The sequence below is a fragment of the Zosterops lateralis genome (genome assembly GCF_965231275.1).
Source record: "Zosterops lateralis genome assembly, chromosome: 8".
NCBI lineage: Eukaryota > Metazoa > Chordata > Aves > Passeriformes > Zosteropidae > Zosterops > Zosterops lateralis.
In genome coordinates this window covers 16,312,183-16,327,428 of record NC_139768.1, presented here as the reverse complement: position 1 = coordinate 16,327,428, position 15,246 = coordinate 16,312,183, and the positions used below count along the sequence as shown (strand labels likewise).

The 15,246-nt window shown below is 43.3% G+C and overlaps 1 protein-coding gene across 5 annotated transcripts in view; it reads left to right on the top strand.

The window, feature by feature from the left end:
* The window catches only part of SH3PXD2A (SH3 and PX domains 2A), a 205,687-nt gene extending 191,992 nt beyond the window's left edge, over positions 1 to 13,695 (top strand). For all 5 annotated transcript variants that reach the window (XM_083866967.1, XM_083866965.1, XM_083866964.1 and 2 more), the window contains one exon: positions 66 to 13,695. In XM_083866967.1, coding sequence (XP_083723093.1) covers positions 66 to 1,961 — 1,896 coding nt within the window. In that variant the 3' untranslated portion in view covers positions 1,962 to 13,695. The remainder of the gene's footprint in view (positions 1 to 65) is intronic.
* Positions 13,696 to 15,246: the final 1,551 nt, after the last annotated feature.

The following is a 15,246-nucleotide window of genomic DNA, read 5'->3' as shown; positions in this document are numbered from 1 at the left end:
TGGGAAGCAGTGAGTTGAGATTTTTTTTTTTTTGTTTACATAACATGTTCCTTGTTACCTCTTAGGTTATTGAAAAGAATTCTGGTGGCTGGTGGTATGTGCAGATTGGAGAGAAGGAAGGATGGGCTCCAGCATCTTACATTGACAAGAGAAAGAAACCAAATTTGAACAGAAGAACCAGTACTTTAACCCGCCCAAAGGTTCCTCCCCCAGCACCTCCCAGTAAACCAAAGGACTCTGAAGAAGGAACAACAACTGGAGCAGTTTCTTCAGGAGATAACCAGGACTCTCCCCACAAGCTGAAATATGAAGAACCTGAGTATGATGTACCTGCCTTTGGCTTTGACTCGGAGTGTGAAGTGATTGAAAGTCACCATGAAGAGGGCACTCCTGAAAAACGACTGTTTCAGCCCCTCAAGCCCTCGCCTGTGTCATCACTTCAGAAAGCTAAGTTCAAAGTAGGAGAGTCTTCAGAAGAAGTTGCTCATGAAGAAGAAACCATCTATGAGAACGAGGGGTTCAGGCGTTATGCGGAAGATGGCTTGTCCAACAAGGAATCTAGTGGGGATTCTGATTCTCAGAAAAGCTCCTCTCTGTCTTTGATCCGAAAGAATTCTCCATGTTCCAGCTCTCCTAAATCATCACTCGTAAAGCTCAAGACAGACAAAAACATTCAGCCAGATATTGGAAAATGTCACTATTCCAGGAACGAGGAGACAAAACCAAGATCAGCCTCAGATGTCGGCCTACGTAGCACACCAAGAATGGGCATGAAGAAAGATCCCGGGCAGAGTCCTTCCATCAGAGCAAAGCCAATCGTTAGGCCCAAACCCTTCCTGAACAAGGCAGACTCTCAGAGCCAAGAAAAGATGGATATTAGCACTTTAAGGCGTCAGCTGAGGCCGACTGGGCAGCTCAGAGGTGGACTCAAAGGTTCAAGGAGTGAAGAGTCTGCAAGCCCCCCCTGCACAGCTCCTGAGAACCAGGATGACCCTGTTCGGAGAAGCTCGGCTGATCTCATCACAGCTCCTTCCCGTGGCATCTTCTGCTCCAGCCATACAGCCAAAACTGAGCAAGAAAATGGCTCCAGATGTTTCTATGTGACCACTGACTCATACCAAAAGGTACAGGATTCTGAAATTTGCTTCCCAGCAGGAGTAGAAGTGGAAGTGCTGGAAAAGCAAGCCAGTGGATGGTGGTATCTGAAGTATGGAGACACGGAAGGCTGGGCTCCTTCCCATTATTTGGCTCTCTCTGATAACCAGCGAGAAACTACATCAGCAGAGACTGATTCCTCTTTTGCCAGGAACAAGAAAAATGAAAACAAGTCAAACAGTTTAGAGAAGATAGAGAAGAGGGTTCAGGCTTTGAACACCATCAACCAGAGCAAACGTGCAACACCACCCATCCCAAGCAAACCTCCTGGCGGCTTCTCCAAAGCATCAGGGCCAGTTAAAATGAGGAATGGTGTGAGGCAACTTGCTGTCCGTCCGCAGTCAGTGTTTGTGTCTCCACCACCAAAGGATAACAACCTGTCGTGCTCCTTGCGCAGAAATGAGTCTCTAACAACTACAGACCAACTTAGGACCGTCCGCCGGAATTCCTCCTTCAGCAACGCCTGGTCACAGCCTGGTGACACCAAGGGAAAGCAGCCAGAGCGGCTGGGCACAGAGAGCTCCGAGACCACCTCCAACCTCCCCACACAGAGGAATGGCATCCCCGTGTCCACAGTCAGGCCAAAGCCCATTGAGAAATCCCAGTTCATCCACAACAATCTCAAGGACATCTATGTTTCCATTGCAGACTACGAAGGGGATGAGGAGACTGCGGGGTTTCAGGAAGGTGTCTGCATGGAGGTCCTCGAAAGGAACCCAAATGGTTGGTGGTACTGCCAGATAATGAATGGTGTGAAGCCATTCAAAGGCTGGGTGCCCTCAAATTATTTGGAGAAAAAGAACTAATATTGCAATATCTTTAACCTCCCTAATTTATACTGTTCCTGCTGTGTACATGTGGAAAAAAAGCAATTCCTACACAAAAAGACGTTTCCCTGTGCTCCAGTTTGTACAAAGGAGTCTATATGAGGACAAATCTGCCATGTTCTGGAGAGGTTGGTGGGGTTTACATGTAAGCAACTACGAGGAAGATGCAGCATAGTCAAATGCCTTTTTGTGAAGTTGTTAATAATCTTGTATGTGTAACAGGGTATGACATCCCATCCTTCCCATTATTGATAGGAAACCAAATGTGTGCCTTTTGTGCAAGAAATACACATGCATCTACCTGGGGAGTTCTGTGCCAAACTGTTTGACAATCTTGGCTCCCTTTCTCCTCATTTTTGTCCATACGTGGAATACCCGAGAATTTTGAATGCTTTTACACAACTTACAGTGAGAAGCAAATGAAAGTTTCTGAAACACAGAGGGACTCTAATCCTTTGGAGATTTTCACTTTTTTTTGTTTTTTCTTTTTTTTTAACTATACTCAACAGTTGGTAGGTCAGAGTTGGAGCCTTTTCATTGTGGAGAGTTTTGGTCTCTGACTTCAGTGTTGTAATGGCTAACTCACCAGAAAAGGCCATCAGTGGTGTGGGTTGGGGGCTTTTTGTTTCCTTTCATTCTGTCTTGTTCTTTGAGTTGGGATTTCAGGTGTTCAAGGGCAGTGATGCCTACTGGTGCTTGTAAAAAACCTACAAACCCCTTGCTTAAGCACATCTGTTACTGTGTAGGCTTCATGTTTGGTTCTGTGCCTGACTCCTGCCAGGTGACACTGGTTGATTCTCTTCCCAGAGTTGGGTTTCTCAAAAGTTATCAAAGTCAACTAAGTCCCTTAAGACACTAAAGACAAAGCTGTCAGATGTGTTAATTCTTGTTTTGCTGTCCAGTCCAAATCCAAGGGTGCTGACTGCTGGCAGGGCCCACCATAATATTAGTGAGAAATATTTGTAACCTTCTGCAACATCAGTGTTTACAATGAGTGGAAAAAAAAAAAAGCCATGAAACTCAGTCTGCACATAATTTGTATATTTTTGGGGAAATGCTTTTGTGTTTTGTTTTTGTCTTTTCTGTGCATTCTGGGTTTACTGTATTTTCTTTGTGTGTGTGTGTGTCTGGTTTTACCAGAAAATACTTAAAACTCAAGTAGGAGCCAAATATGTGTTTCTGTTCCCACTTGAATCCAGAGTACATTTGTACTGGAAAAAGGGCCTGGGCTTCTCAGGCTCAGAGATTTAATATCAAAGTAATTCGGTCCACAATGTGTCTAATCAAGAAGCTGCCTCTTCTATTTCCAGTTCTGTTTGCATTCCTTAACTCATGTTTTGAAGTGTGACACACGGTGGGGGTGGTGTGGGAAATGGAAGAGGTATCCATTGGAAAAGGTTAGGAATATGGAGTTATTTGTGAGGTAGCCTTCGACTGTAAACATAATTTACTAAATCCCTACTGTGTTTAAGGAAGTCATGCTTGGGGGTTTTCTTAAATGGCCTTGTTAATCACTCAAGATCAATATCTAATTCCTTTAAATAATAGACAGCATTGTAAATCTGTTAGGGGGTGGGGAGAGGCAGACCATTTCACTACTGGTTAACACAAAGCATTACATGTCGTTTTTTCCACCAGAGCTTTATATGAATTGTCTTGGAAGTTAAAGGTTATAAAGGCGTCAAAATAGCTGGGATAAAGGGGCTGAGTAAAACAGCACAACAATACCATATGTTACTGGGGATGTTTCACTGCCAAAAAAAAAATTAGGAAATTTATATGTTGTTCTTGTCTTTTTCCTTTTTTTCTTTTCTTTCTTTTCCTTTTTTTTTTTTTTTTTTTTTCTTTTGTGTGTGTGTGGTTTGGGGGTTTTATTAATTTCCATAACACTGAGAGAGTTGCCTACAGCTAATGTGGCTGATGTCCCTTCAGTAGCTGAAACAACATGCAAGTGCCACAGCTACAGACAGTGCTGTGGTTCGAGCAGCTCTCTGCATGCAGGTGGGGAGGGGAGGCTGTTTGTTTGGGATCCCTTTAATTTGTGGTGGCAGGAGAAGGAGGTGTAACTGCACAACAGCTCATACCACAGTGCAGGGTCCTCTTTGTACCTTAATGTCTCACCATACGATGTGTATGTCCAGTTAGCTACATCTTACTGGATGTGTATCTGAGACATGGTGGCCCTGTCTCTCATACTTCTCCCCATTTTCAGTTGTACTAATATGGTAGCAGCCATAAAAGACTGCTGGAGCTGTTGTGAGATTGTAATAAAAGTATTATATTCTTCTGCTGGACAGTATTAAATAGAGCAATACATAGAGTTATCTGCTAGATTGCAGTACTAATAGTAGTGTCTTAGTGATTTGTATTAATGTTATGATTTATTTTAACAATAATGATGCGGAAGTGGTTCATTATTTTGAATTAATGCACTTTAACAATAAAAGAAACCAAAATGGAAGCCAATGCAGAGAACTAAGTGCATTATTTAAAGGTGCAGTATATAATTAACATTTTCTTGAAGCACATATTTATTAAGAATTAACTTATTATTTAAAATATTCTAAAGTTTTGTTTAAAGACATTCCCACTAGGTCATCTCTTTGGGGGGATGTAAAGCACAGCTCCCAGATCTTCTGCATTGAGCCACTGAATTCTCTGAGTATGGTATGGCCTGACATGAGCCCCTATCCAAGGAGGGAAGAGCAGCAAGGACACAGAAGAGCCCAGACTACTGGAAATACTCACATTTGCATCCAGCAAAGCCAAACCCAGGACACCTCTGAGCTGCAGGAGTCCTTGCAGGGTGTGAGGTGGCACAGGTGTTTTTGGCAGACAGTCCCATTGTCTGGCTGCCATGTGCCTTGTGGAGGGCTGGCCCTGGTGGATGCAAGTTCTCTGTGAGGCTCAGGTTAGGAAGCTTCAAGATCTGCCTGAAACAGCTCTGTAAGAGACAACTGTCTGTCCCACAGCTCCTGTTCCCTCTTGCTGGCTTCTCCAGCTCTGGCTGTTGCAGAGAGGTGGTTTGCACTGCTCCTGCAGGGCAGGGTGACACAGCCTGAGGGTGCCTGGGGCACTGCCAGGGTTTTCTCAGCAGCAGCTCCATGGCTCAGTTGCTGCTTTATCCCATCTCCAAGGGCTTCTTTCCTCCTGAGGAGAGTCCAGACCCTGTAGATGGGCAGAGCCACATCTGTGGCCTCCCTCTGCCCTCACCTGTACCAGAAGAAAGGATGGAGTGCAGATGGCCTACCTGGTGCCAGAAATTATTGTTGGCCACCACTTGGCACACTGGCTTCCACATGGGCTTCCCTCCACTTTGTAGTTGTTTTGGCTGCTTGTGTTTAAAAGGACACTTTAAAAACAAATACTCCCAATGTAATTTCTCCCACTCTTGTCTTACCATTGTAATACCATCTGTCACTTAGATGCTCTCAATTTTTTTTTTTTTTTTTAATTTTATTTTTATTCTTTTAACTGAGAGGTATCAGGAAAATAATTATTTTTTCCATTGGTGAGCAGCTAGTTTTGGTCAGTTCTACTGATACCCAAAATGGCAAGCCCTTCGCTCTTAGCTGTGAAACAGAGGGAAAGGCCTTAAGCTACATCCGAAGAGCTGACTGCAGGGCAGGAAAACCTGGCAGAGTACTCAGAGGACAGTGTGGTGCTAGAAGTGTTTTAGCTCTTTTCTAAAAATGTTAATGTCGCCTTTTATTTACTAAATTTGTCAGAACTGACACTGGATCAAGAGCAATATTTAAGTGTAATGTACACCTCAGTGAACACTCAATGCAGAAATCAATAGTACTGTTTAAATTTCTCTTTCTCGTTTATTCCTGAACTAGATTGTTAAAAGAGGAAGAGTCTGCAGGGCTCGAGCAAAGCCATTTGCAGCTGAAGGGGGCCCTCCTCTGGGGGGAGAGGTGGCTGCTGTTGCTGTCTTGCTCTCACCCACTCTGTATTTTTCCAAAAAGTCTTGAATTTGGACCAGCAGAAATTCCAAACTCCAATGCCAGAGAACAAAATTAAAGAATGTGAAAATTGTGTCTTGCTGTATACTGCAACTTTAATAATAATGAGCACTTCTGAGTTCGTTATTGAGGTTTATATAATGCCTGAAAAGTTTATTTGCTGGTTTCCCTTGTCTCCCCTTTCGAAACACTTTCTCATAACAGCGAGAGTCATGGATTTTGTTAGGAGTCCTTCCCCTTGGGAGGCAATTCCCATTCATTGTTTTTGCCGTCACCCCGTGCAGTGAGTGAGTGTAGTCGTATGTACCAGTCCTTTGCAAGCCAAACCTTTCATGATAAAAGAGATGATGGGCACTTGTTGGGGTACTTAACTGATGTGTCAACAGGAAGTTTTTAATTTGATGTATTCAAAAATAGCAAATACACAATAAGAAAAGATTGGAATTGTCTTTCAGCTTGACTCTTCAAAATGGAAATTCACATCTACATGGGCATAGCTAAAAAATGCATTTGTCCTTTGTGGATGTGTTCCCCAAAGACTCCTTCCATTATGATGCTATAAAGTTTGACGAAGGCATTATATAATTGTTTTCATCACTTTCAGATGTTAATGAATCATATTTTATTGTAATATATATTCATTGCTTTCCTCAGTTAAAAAGAAAGTTACTGCTTTTATCTTATATGAAAAACAAGGGAATTTGATAAAGCATTCATTATTTTCATATTACTAGTATTAACAGAATAGAACTAGTACTATTTAATTTTAGATCCTCATAGCTAGCTTGTTAATAACTCATATTTTCCTGTGTTGTATCCTACTATTTTTTCTATTTTTTCCCAAATATTCTGCATTCTTGAGAAAAAGCAAATCCAATGAGTGGATAAGTGCAATATTCATAAAATAAACAGGCCCCTCATCCAGGACTTGGAGTGGAACGTGCAGTGTGAAATGTTTGCAATTCTCTATTCATGCACTCTTAGGGAAGGGGAAATGCAGGGGAGGGGGCAACTGGATGAAAATAGGACCCTTGGGTAGGTAGAGACTGGCAGCTGGGGCAGCTTGGGTTGGGAATGGCTGCTTCCCATAAAAAAGTATCACCCGTTAGTGAAAGTATAAGGATTATGCTGCATGTTGCCAGGATTATGTATAGAATGTGCATTAACATCCTTATCAATACAGGACTTCTGAGCTATGCTTGAAACACTCTGTTTGTCATCCATGCATGATTCTGTCTTCTGGTTTGTCTCTGCTGGTTATGTCCTCTGTTGCACTTCAGAAGGGGTGGTAACTTCAGAAGGGAAAATAATTAATAATTCTCCTGGTGCAGTCCCAAGTTTGGATACTGTGTTGTTACTTGTATTTATTGCAAGAGCTATGCGAATATTTTTACAGGTCCTTCCTTCTCTGTCCTTATTGTTAACCTAAGAAGGAAAAGTCTCCCTTTTATCTGGGTTAATTCTCACCTGCAGAATTTCACAGATGTTTTGGATATTGGTTTTATATTTCTTGGCTTGCAAAGGTGGATCTCTCAGGTCCTAAATAAAGTTGGGCAGAAACTTTGCTCTTCAAAAGAGATATTGTCTTAAATTCTATTTGAATGGAAGGAGAACTTCCATCTGTCAAAAATAATGTGACTTTACAGGTAGCAGCAAAACCTACCACCTTTGAAAAACTGGACTATTTTTGTAAGGTGCAAGAGAAATGTGAAAGCCAGGGCACTTGACCTTCTGGGCTCTGGGAAGTACATCTCCTGTGGCTCTAGTTCATTACTCTGGAGAGGGGATGTACCTCAGTTTTCTGCTTAATTTTTGTCCTGCTGTTCTTAAGTTTGTCAGAAAGCCTTAATGTTACCAGAGACCTTTGCATTCAAACAGAAAAACTGAATTCTGCAGCTGTACTCAAATAGTATCGAGCACATGATTTCGGAAAACCTTTTGGAAAACTTTTCCAATTAAGAATCTGGTTTTAAGGAGCCACCTTAATTCTTTCACATGCTCTTGTCTAAACTGGCAAGAAGCCCACGAGCATCAGTAGAGTTACACTGACAGAAGACCTTTGTGGGTGCTCAGCATGGACTGTTCTCAGCAAAAGCAAGCTCTGTGCACTCTGCTCCTACACCTCCAAAGGGTGCACAGGACTGCTTAGCCTTGGTGCTGCCCTGCCATCATCCACCGTGCTGCAAATCTTGCAGCTCTTTAAAACCAGCTGGAGCTTTGCTGCTATTTGCTGGTGGTTTTCCATCACCAGCAGCTCCTCCTCTGTCAGCTTCAGATGCTATTTAGCCACATAGTGATGTGCTGTGTATCAGTGCAGTGTTTGATTGCTGCCGACAGTACCAGTATGATGGTCTAAAGCACATGTTTGTCTAAGTTATTTTGTTTCCATTTGCTTTTCATTGCTTGCTGGAAGCAGGGATCAGCACTTGGATGATGCACGGGGAATGTGTCCACACACTTGAACTGTTTGATGGCCTCTGCTAACGCTGCCCAGTGCTTGTTTTGCTCTTTCTCTCCCTCTGTGCTGCTCAGTAGTCATGTCTGTCGTGTGTGTAATTTCCAAATAAAGTACTGTACATAAGGCCGGATCCAGAAGCCCCCAGTCAGATGACTTTGGGTTGGGATGTAGGTTGCTGTTGCTGCTTTTCCTCCTCTGTCTTAGACCCAATTTGGAGCAAAGCACAGGTGTCTGTAAAAAGTCACCCATAACTCTACTTTGGGGTGTCAGTTCTGCAGGGTGTGCCGAGGGTGGAACGAGGAGATCTTTTCTCCTGGGTGCCCTTGCCTCAGGGCTGGGACTCTGCAGCAATTCCTGGAGTGGGAGCTGCGCCGCACTGCGTGCGGACATGGCTGGCATAGTCAGAACAAATTAGTTTCCCCCATTTTATATTGTCAGGGCTGGGCTGGTCCCATCAACTGTGTTCTTCATTTGTTCTTGCATCAAGGTAGTGTTGATTTTTAGTTGGAGAGTGCAATTTTTTTTTGTTTTGTGTTTGGTTTTTTATAAATAAATTTGGTTTAAAGCTTCACACTGGCGTTTTACAGACCTGTTCTTGTCAGCATAAGCCACTACTGTCCTGAGTTGAGACTCCTGTTTGTTACTGAATTAAAAATATGGGAATTATGTTGATCATTTGGAAAGAAATTAGAAAATAAATTAGAAGTAACTATATTGGCAGGGGAGAGATAGATAAAATATGAGGAAAAATATATTTCTAATAAGGCCATGAATTATTTGGTCCGACACTGCAGGTGCTTTCTCTGTAAAGATGGTTTAAATACATCACTGCTCTGTGATAGGATTTTTTGCTATTGAGAAAAGTTGATTTTTTTCCACTCCCTAATATACTATGATAGTCTGTATCCTGAAGCCACCAGTCCACTGAAAGAAGACAAACATAGGTTATATGCTTGTTGTAGTTGAGGCAGTTTGTGTGTCTGGGAGTTTGCATACACTGAGGTTCAGCTGGTGGAGAGGGCAAGCATGGCTGGTCTCGACTTGCCTGTGTTGGCAGGAACAACCCTATGCTAGCGGTGCTCCTGGAAAGATGTTGGCCTTAGTGACCTTTCCCTGATGCTCAGGGTTATTTGGTTACAATGGTACCTGTCTTGGTCCCTGTTTGGCGGAGGAGAAAAACAGATGGAAGGGAGAGTCACTTGGCACTGTAAGAAGATTTTAAAAATATAACATTTAATATTTAGGTAAATATTTTAGTTTTCTCCAGATATTCCCCATCAAAGCTGTTATTGACTCTGTATTTGATGACTGAAAGGTGAGCAATGTGGCAGCATTCTCTGTGCAAACAGTTCTTTTGTGGTTGGAGAGCTTGTTCTCGAACTGCTTCTGGGACACCAGGGAAGTAACAATAAATAAACAAAACCCCGTCATCACCCTTGGGTGATGACTAAAGGGGCATTGAATTCTGTCCTGACTCTGGGTCCCCCAGAACACGTTAATTTGGTTTGTTTCCATCCCCTTGAAGCAGGACAGAAAAGAATAGTGCAGTCTCACTGGAGCTTAGCCTGTAGCAATTAGTAAACTGGAATAAATAAAAAATAAAATAAAAAGAAACATTTTAAAAATTATGTATTTCAGTGAGTAGCTGACTTAACTACTTCCTATCTTGGGCTTTCAGGGAAGGAGGAAGTTTGAATTGTTTCCAGTTGCTAGGAGAATTTTTCTGTGAACAGAAATGCTGAACAGGCTTGCTGAAAAGTCTTGCTCATTACTTGTGATGAGTTCAAACCTGGAATACTGCAAAAGTAAAGTGTGTGTAGCATTACAATCACCTTTTTGTTCTTGGGGTCCGAAGTGAGTGTTGTGGGGCCAGTAGTGTACAGAGTTAGTGCATTTCTGCTGTCTGGCTGACTTGCATATGACATCAGTGCTGTTCCTTAATTGCAGACAGCAGGGCTTATTACTCTGCTAGCAGAGTGTTCAGGGAGAATCATGTAGATGAGCCTCCCCAGTTAAGGCTCAGTATCAAATGTCATGTCAGGAGAAGTCCTGCCAGCAGCTTGATTGATTGCTGCTTAGACTAAAGTTCAGATGCAGATAACTCCAGGTGGGTGTTGAAAGCAGCTCAGATGGCTGTGAACATCTGTAGCTGTTTCCAGAGCTGTTAATTAGCTCAGATTATCTCTGCAGACTGTGGATGGTGAGTTACTGGGAGCCTAAACCTGTTGGTGGAGAAAGGCTGAAATTTGTTTGATCTGTTGTGCTCCTCTGCATTAGCAGAGCCATGGCACATGTCTGGACTGGAAGCTCCTTGAGGGTTTGCTGTCCCAAATTTTTAGTTGGCCAAAAATAATAAAAAAAATTATATATATGGATCTAGGCCTGGTCTAAGTGAAGTTTTGCAGTGGGTTTCTTGGGTGGTTGATGTTCTTAATGTGACCTTGAAAACTAGATGCTGTTGTCATTTCTGTGTTGGTGTAGAGCTCCATTTTTCAGTGGTTAGGTGGTGGGAATGTACCTGGTGGGAGCTTGGAATCTTGGGAGAGTATGTCGGTGACTAGAGGTAGAGAAATGTGTGGCTGGTCTTAGTGTGTGTGTGGTCAAGTTGGTGACATTTTTTGTCTTTTGTTTGTTTTGTTTTTAATATGGGAACAAATTTGTCTGTTCTGCTTGGGAAAAGGTCTAGAAGTTGGTGTGGTTTCTGTTGCAGTAAATATGAGAAGGAATTATCTGAGAGCTTTTTTTTTTCTTTTTTTTTAAGAGAGTTTATGGGCAGGAGACCATTTAGTTTGTTTTGGGTTGCAAGTTAAGCTAAGAGAGGAAGAAAATGAGTCTGGGGAAATCCTTTTTTGTGGTAACAGCTTCAGACCATATTTTGTTGTGGCCTCTGATCCAGCTCCACTGAAGGCAGTGGAGTGAATATTGTTGATCATGTAGATGTTAAAGCTTTTGGTCATGAATTAATTCTTGGAGAGGTGACAGGTATCTTGACATTCACGTCATGTCATAGCAAATGTGAGCTAGAGACAGAAATAGTAACTGTAGCCTTGAGCATTGTTCATTTTTTGTTTAATGAACTTGAGATGCTGACCAGTTGGATAAAACTGTTTGTACAATGAGCAACCCTGCAAGGGTCCAGATGTGCTTGGGTCTATGAGAGGTATTCCTAGGAAAGGAAATGATATGCATGATAAAAAATACTGCCTTTCTCAGTCATCCCAGTAAAACAAATCCAGGAAAGTGACACTTTCTGCACTTAACAGTATCTTTTGCCATGGATGGCAAGAGTTATTGTTAATGAGGGATTAGATGCCCCAGTCTGTCTGAACTGGCAAGAAACAGATCTTTTTGTGACCAATGCCTGAGTCTGTGTGTAAACATTTGTAAAGACTGGATGCAGATTAGAGTACTAGTTAACAAAATGAGCAATTTTCTGTGGGCCAACACAAAAAATGTATTAGCACCAAGGAAAACACTGGTCTCCTTTTTGCTAAGTGACTCTAGAAATTTCCCTCAGGCTTCAGCACCAATCAGCTGGGACCTGTGAGGATTTAGCTGATACATACCAGGGGCCTGTTTCTGTAACTGGGACAACAGAAGTGTGGCTTTGTCCTAGCAAGAATTAATGAAATTATCATAATACAATGTTTTCATTTGCTCTGGATATGACAGTGGTGGGGGGAATGCATAATCTCCCCCTTTAATCCAGATTTGCACTTTACTTGACTGCAGTGCCCAGTCCAGAACTATTTCAGAGGTGTCCTCATGGCTGTGCCCTGTGTGGGACAGGGAATGCACTCAGAGGGGCTTGCCCTCCTCTCTGTGCCATGACCAACTGCTTGCTCAGAGAACTGCAAAACAATGTAAAGTAATTGAGATTTGGGTTTTTTCCCTAGAGCAGCGTGTTCTAAAACAGTGAAGTAAAAACAAATGCTTGTTTGGGAAATTTTAATCATGTCTCTGTCTCTAGAGGTGAAAACTCTGTATGGGTCTCTCAACAGAGAATGAGAAACACCATCTGTCTTGGGCAACTGTACATGTGAAGATGCAGAACAAAAACTTCAGATTACTGTGCCTAAAAGTAGATTTCAGCATTTCTCTATAGGCATTTGTTAGAGCTGTTATTATTTTGGAACTGAACAGCATTTGATTATGGCTAATCAGGACTGCTCAAAAATTCCTGCAGGAAAGGAAAAGACAGATTGAGTTCTGGACACTTACAGGAGAGGGAGTTGTAAGAAACATAAAATATTGCCAGGTGCTTTATGAACTTAATTTTTCTTCTAGGATTATCACAGGCCCTTGTGACTGTCCTGGCATACACTGGTACTGGGGCACAGCAACTGCTCAGTGACACCTCTTTGCAAAAATTCAGAACCTTGTGTCTGATGGGCACGTGTGTATTGGAAAAGATGAGCCTAAAAAAGCCTTGGAGTAACCTACAACTGATAATTCCTGATTTGCATGTTCCAGATATAACTGAAATAACTTCCATTGAGGCAACTTCAGCTCCTTCCAGGCATCTGCCATCACCCACCCTGGCAGCTCACAGGTGCTGCAGTCTGACAGGAGGTGGAGGGTGGCAAATGTTAGTGGAAAGGGAAATTCAGGATGCAGGCTGTCACTGCTCTTCCTGGTCCTCAGCCATGCCTGAAGTCAGAGCTCTGCTGGGCCAAAACAGGACCAGACCCTTGGCACAGTGTTTGCCCTGCCCCACAGGGCTCTGCCAAGCACTCTGAGTGATCTTTGCTGACCTGGGCGCTGCTGCCCAGCCAGGATGCTCCTCCCTCCCTGTGTGCAGGACCCTGGGAGGTTGTGAGGGACTGCCAGAATTTGAGAAGTGTTTTCTCAGAGACATTACTAAGTTCTTGCAATGTGAACCTCTAATGTTTTCAAAGACTCAGGCAGAAAGGACTTGCTAAACAAACTGTACCTATCATCTCCCAGTTCATTGATTGCTTGGACCAAAGGTGGTGCTAAATCTGATCTTTGTCTGTAATATTTATATTTTGTCAGACTTTTTTTTTAAGTGTTTAATAAAACAGATGCAGTGTCCTTCCTAAGTGAGAAATTTAGTCCCAGCTTGGGACATGGCAAAACTTCCTGGACCTTCAGGGCCCAGGATGTTGCCTGTTACCATTTGAGCAGGCTTGCAGTGTTCGGGGGGAGGTGGGAAAAGGGTACTCTATCTTCAAATGCTTGCAGATGTAAGAATTGACTTGTGATTTGTTTGTTTGTTTGTTGGTATTTTGTTTACAATGCCTCTTATGCCCTAAGAAAAAATAAATTTTTGACCTTTTTAATTGTGATCCAGTTGGTTTGTTTTGTTGGGGATTTTCTTCTAATTTTTTCGGTACTGTTTTGATTCCACTTGAATTCTACTGAATTTATCTTTCACAGAATAATAACTTGTAATTTTTGTGTTCACGCAATTGCAAATTTCATTTTAGGCTACACGGGTACAGAACCTTGTCTTGTTCCCTGGCCTAAGCTGTAACCGTGTGCTGCATTTTTGTATTTTTTCTATTCCACAAAGTTTATGGAAAAGTCACCTCAGGCCTCAAACCTGAAGAACTCTGTCTGTGTTGAGCAAGTTCTTAAGGTTTACACTACTCAAGGAAGGATAGTTTTTTGGAGAAGGATGGGTTCAAAATAAGAAGAAAAGCCTACTTTTCTAAAAGTAGTCCTTTGGTTCTGTGATTAAAGTTGCTCTGCAAGGTGGATGAGCCCTGTGTGCAGTCCACAGAGCAGGTGGTGAACCTGGGATACTGAGGTCTGATCCTGCAAGGTTTCTGGGCACTGCTGACTCCTCTTACCTGTCTTTGAAGGTTGGAGGCCGAAATAGCTCAACAAGTAGAAGGTCATTGCTGTGCAAAGCAGCTGATGGGTAAAACTGAAGTTTCTGGTAATGGGTCCCACCTCCTTATGTAGGGACATCTCTTGGGGATGCCAAAGGCAGTGGCTTAGGGGGTATATTGGGGAAGGAGGTTGTAACAAGGGATTTAATAGTAGAGGGGTAACAAGGTTCTTTTTTAGCTCTCCAGTTCCCAGCCTGACTGTAGGAGATGTTCCTCTGTGCTGGCATGTCGGTGGATGGTGCACAAGGAGTCCTGTGTGGGCACCCCAGCTCTCCAAAAGATGCCAGGAATTTAATCGGATGCAGCACAGAGTCCTGGGCACAAACGTAGTGGCAGGTGTGACTGGAAACTGTCCCCTCTTCTCTTTGTGCTGAGTGAGCCAACCAGCATGAAAGGGCTTTTTGGGCTGGTGCAATCAATATTTACTAAGGTATCCCCTTGTACACTGTAACTCACTGTTAATCGCTCCCCTCTTGCCCATTTTTCTCGGAGAACCACTACCAGAATTCTGCTGCACTCAAGACTGAATTGTTCGGTCCTACTTGAGTGTATTTGCAGTGTTTGTTAAAGATGGATCTCGGGAGGAGCGGGGGCTGAGTTCCGGGCCGGGCACTGAGCACCAGGTGGCGATGCCGCACCAGCGCTGCCGCTCCTGGACCACTTTCGGAGCATCCTCCCTCTTCTCATTTTCCTCCGCCTCCTCCTCGCCCGCCGCGGGCTGTGCCTCAGCCGGGACACTCCGGGACCCCTGCATGGAGCAGCGGGAGGGCCGGGATACCCTCGCTCGGGAAGGTCAGTTCTGCACCACAGGTGGCCTTGGTGGAGAATAGTTCGGGAGCAATGGCGAAATTACAGCTCTGGTTTGGATGTGGCGAGGTGATGGTGATGGCCTGGGGAGGGAGGGCAGGACAGGGTGATTCCAGCGATGCTGGATCCTCCTCTGCTGATGAGGATGCAAAGCTCACTGGGGCTGTTGCATG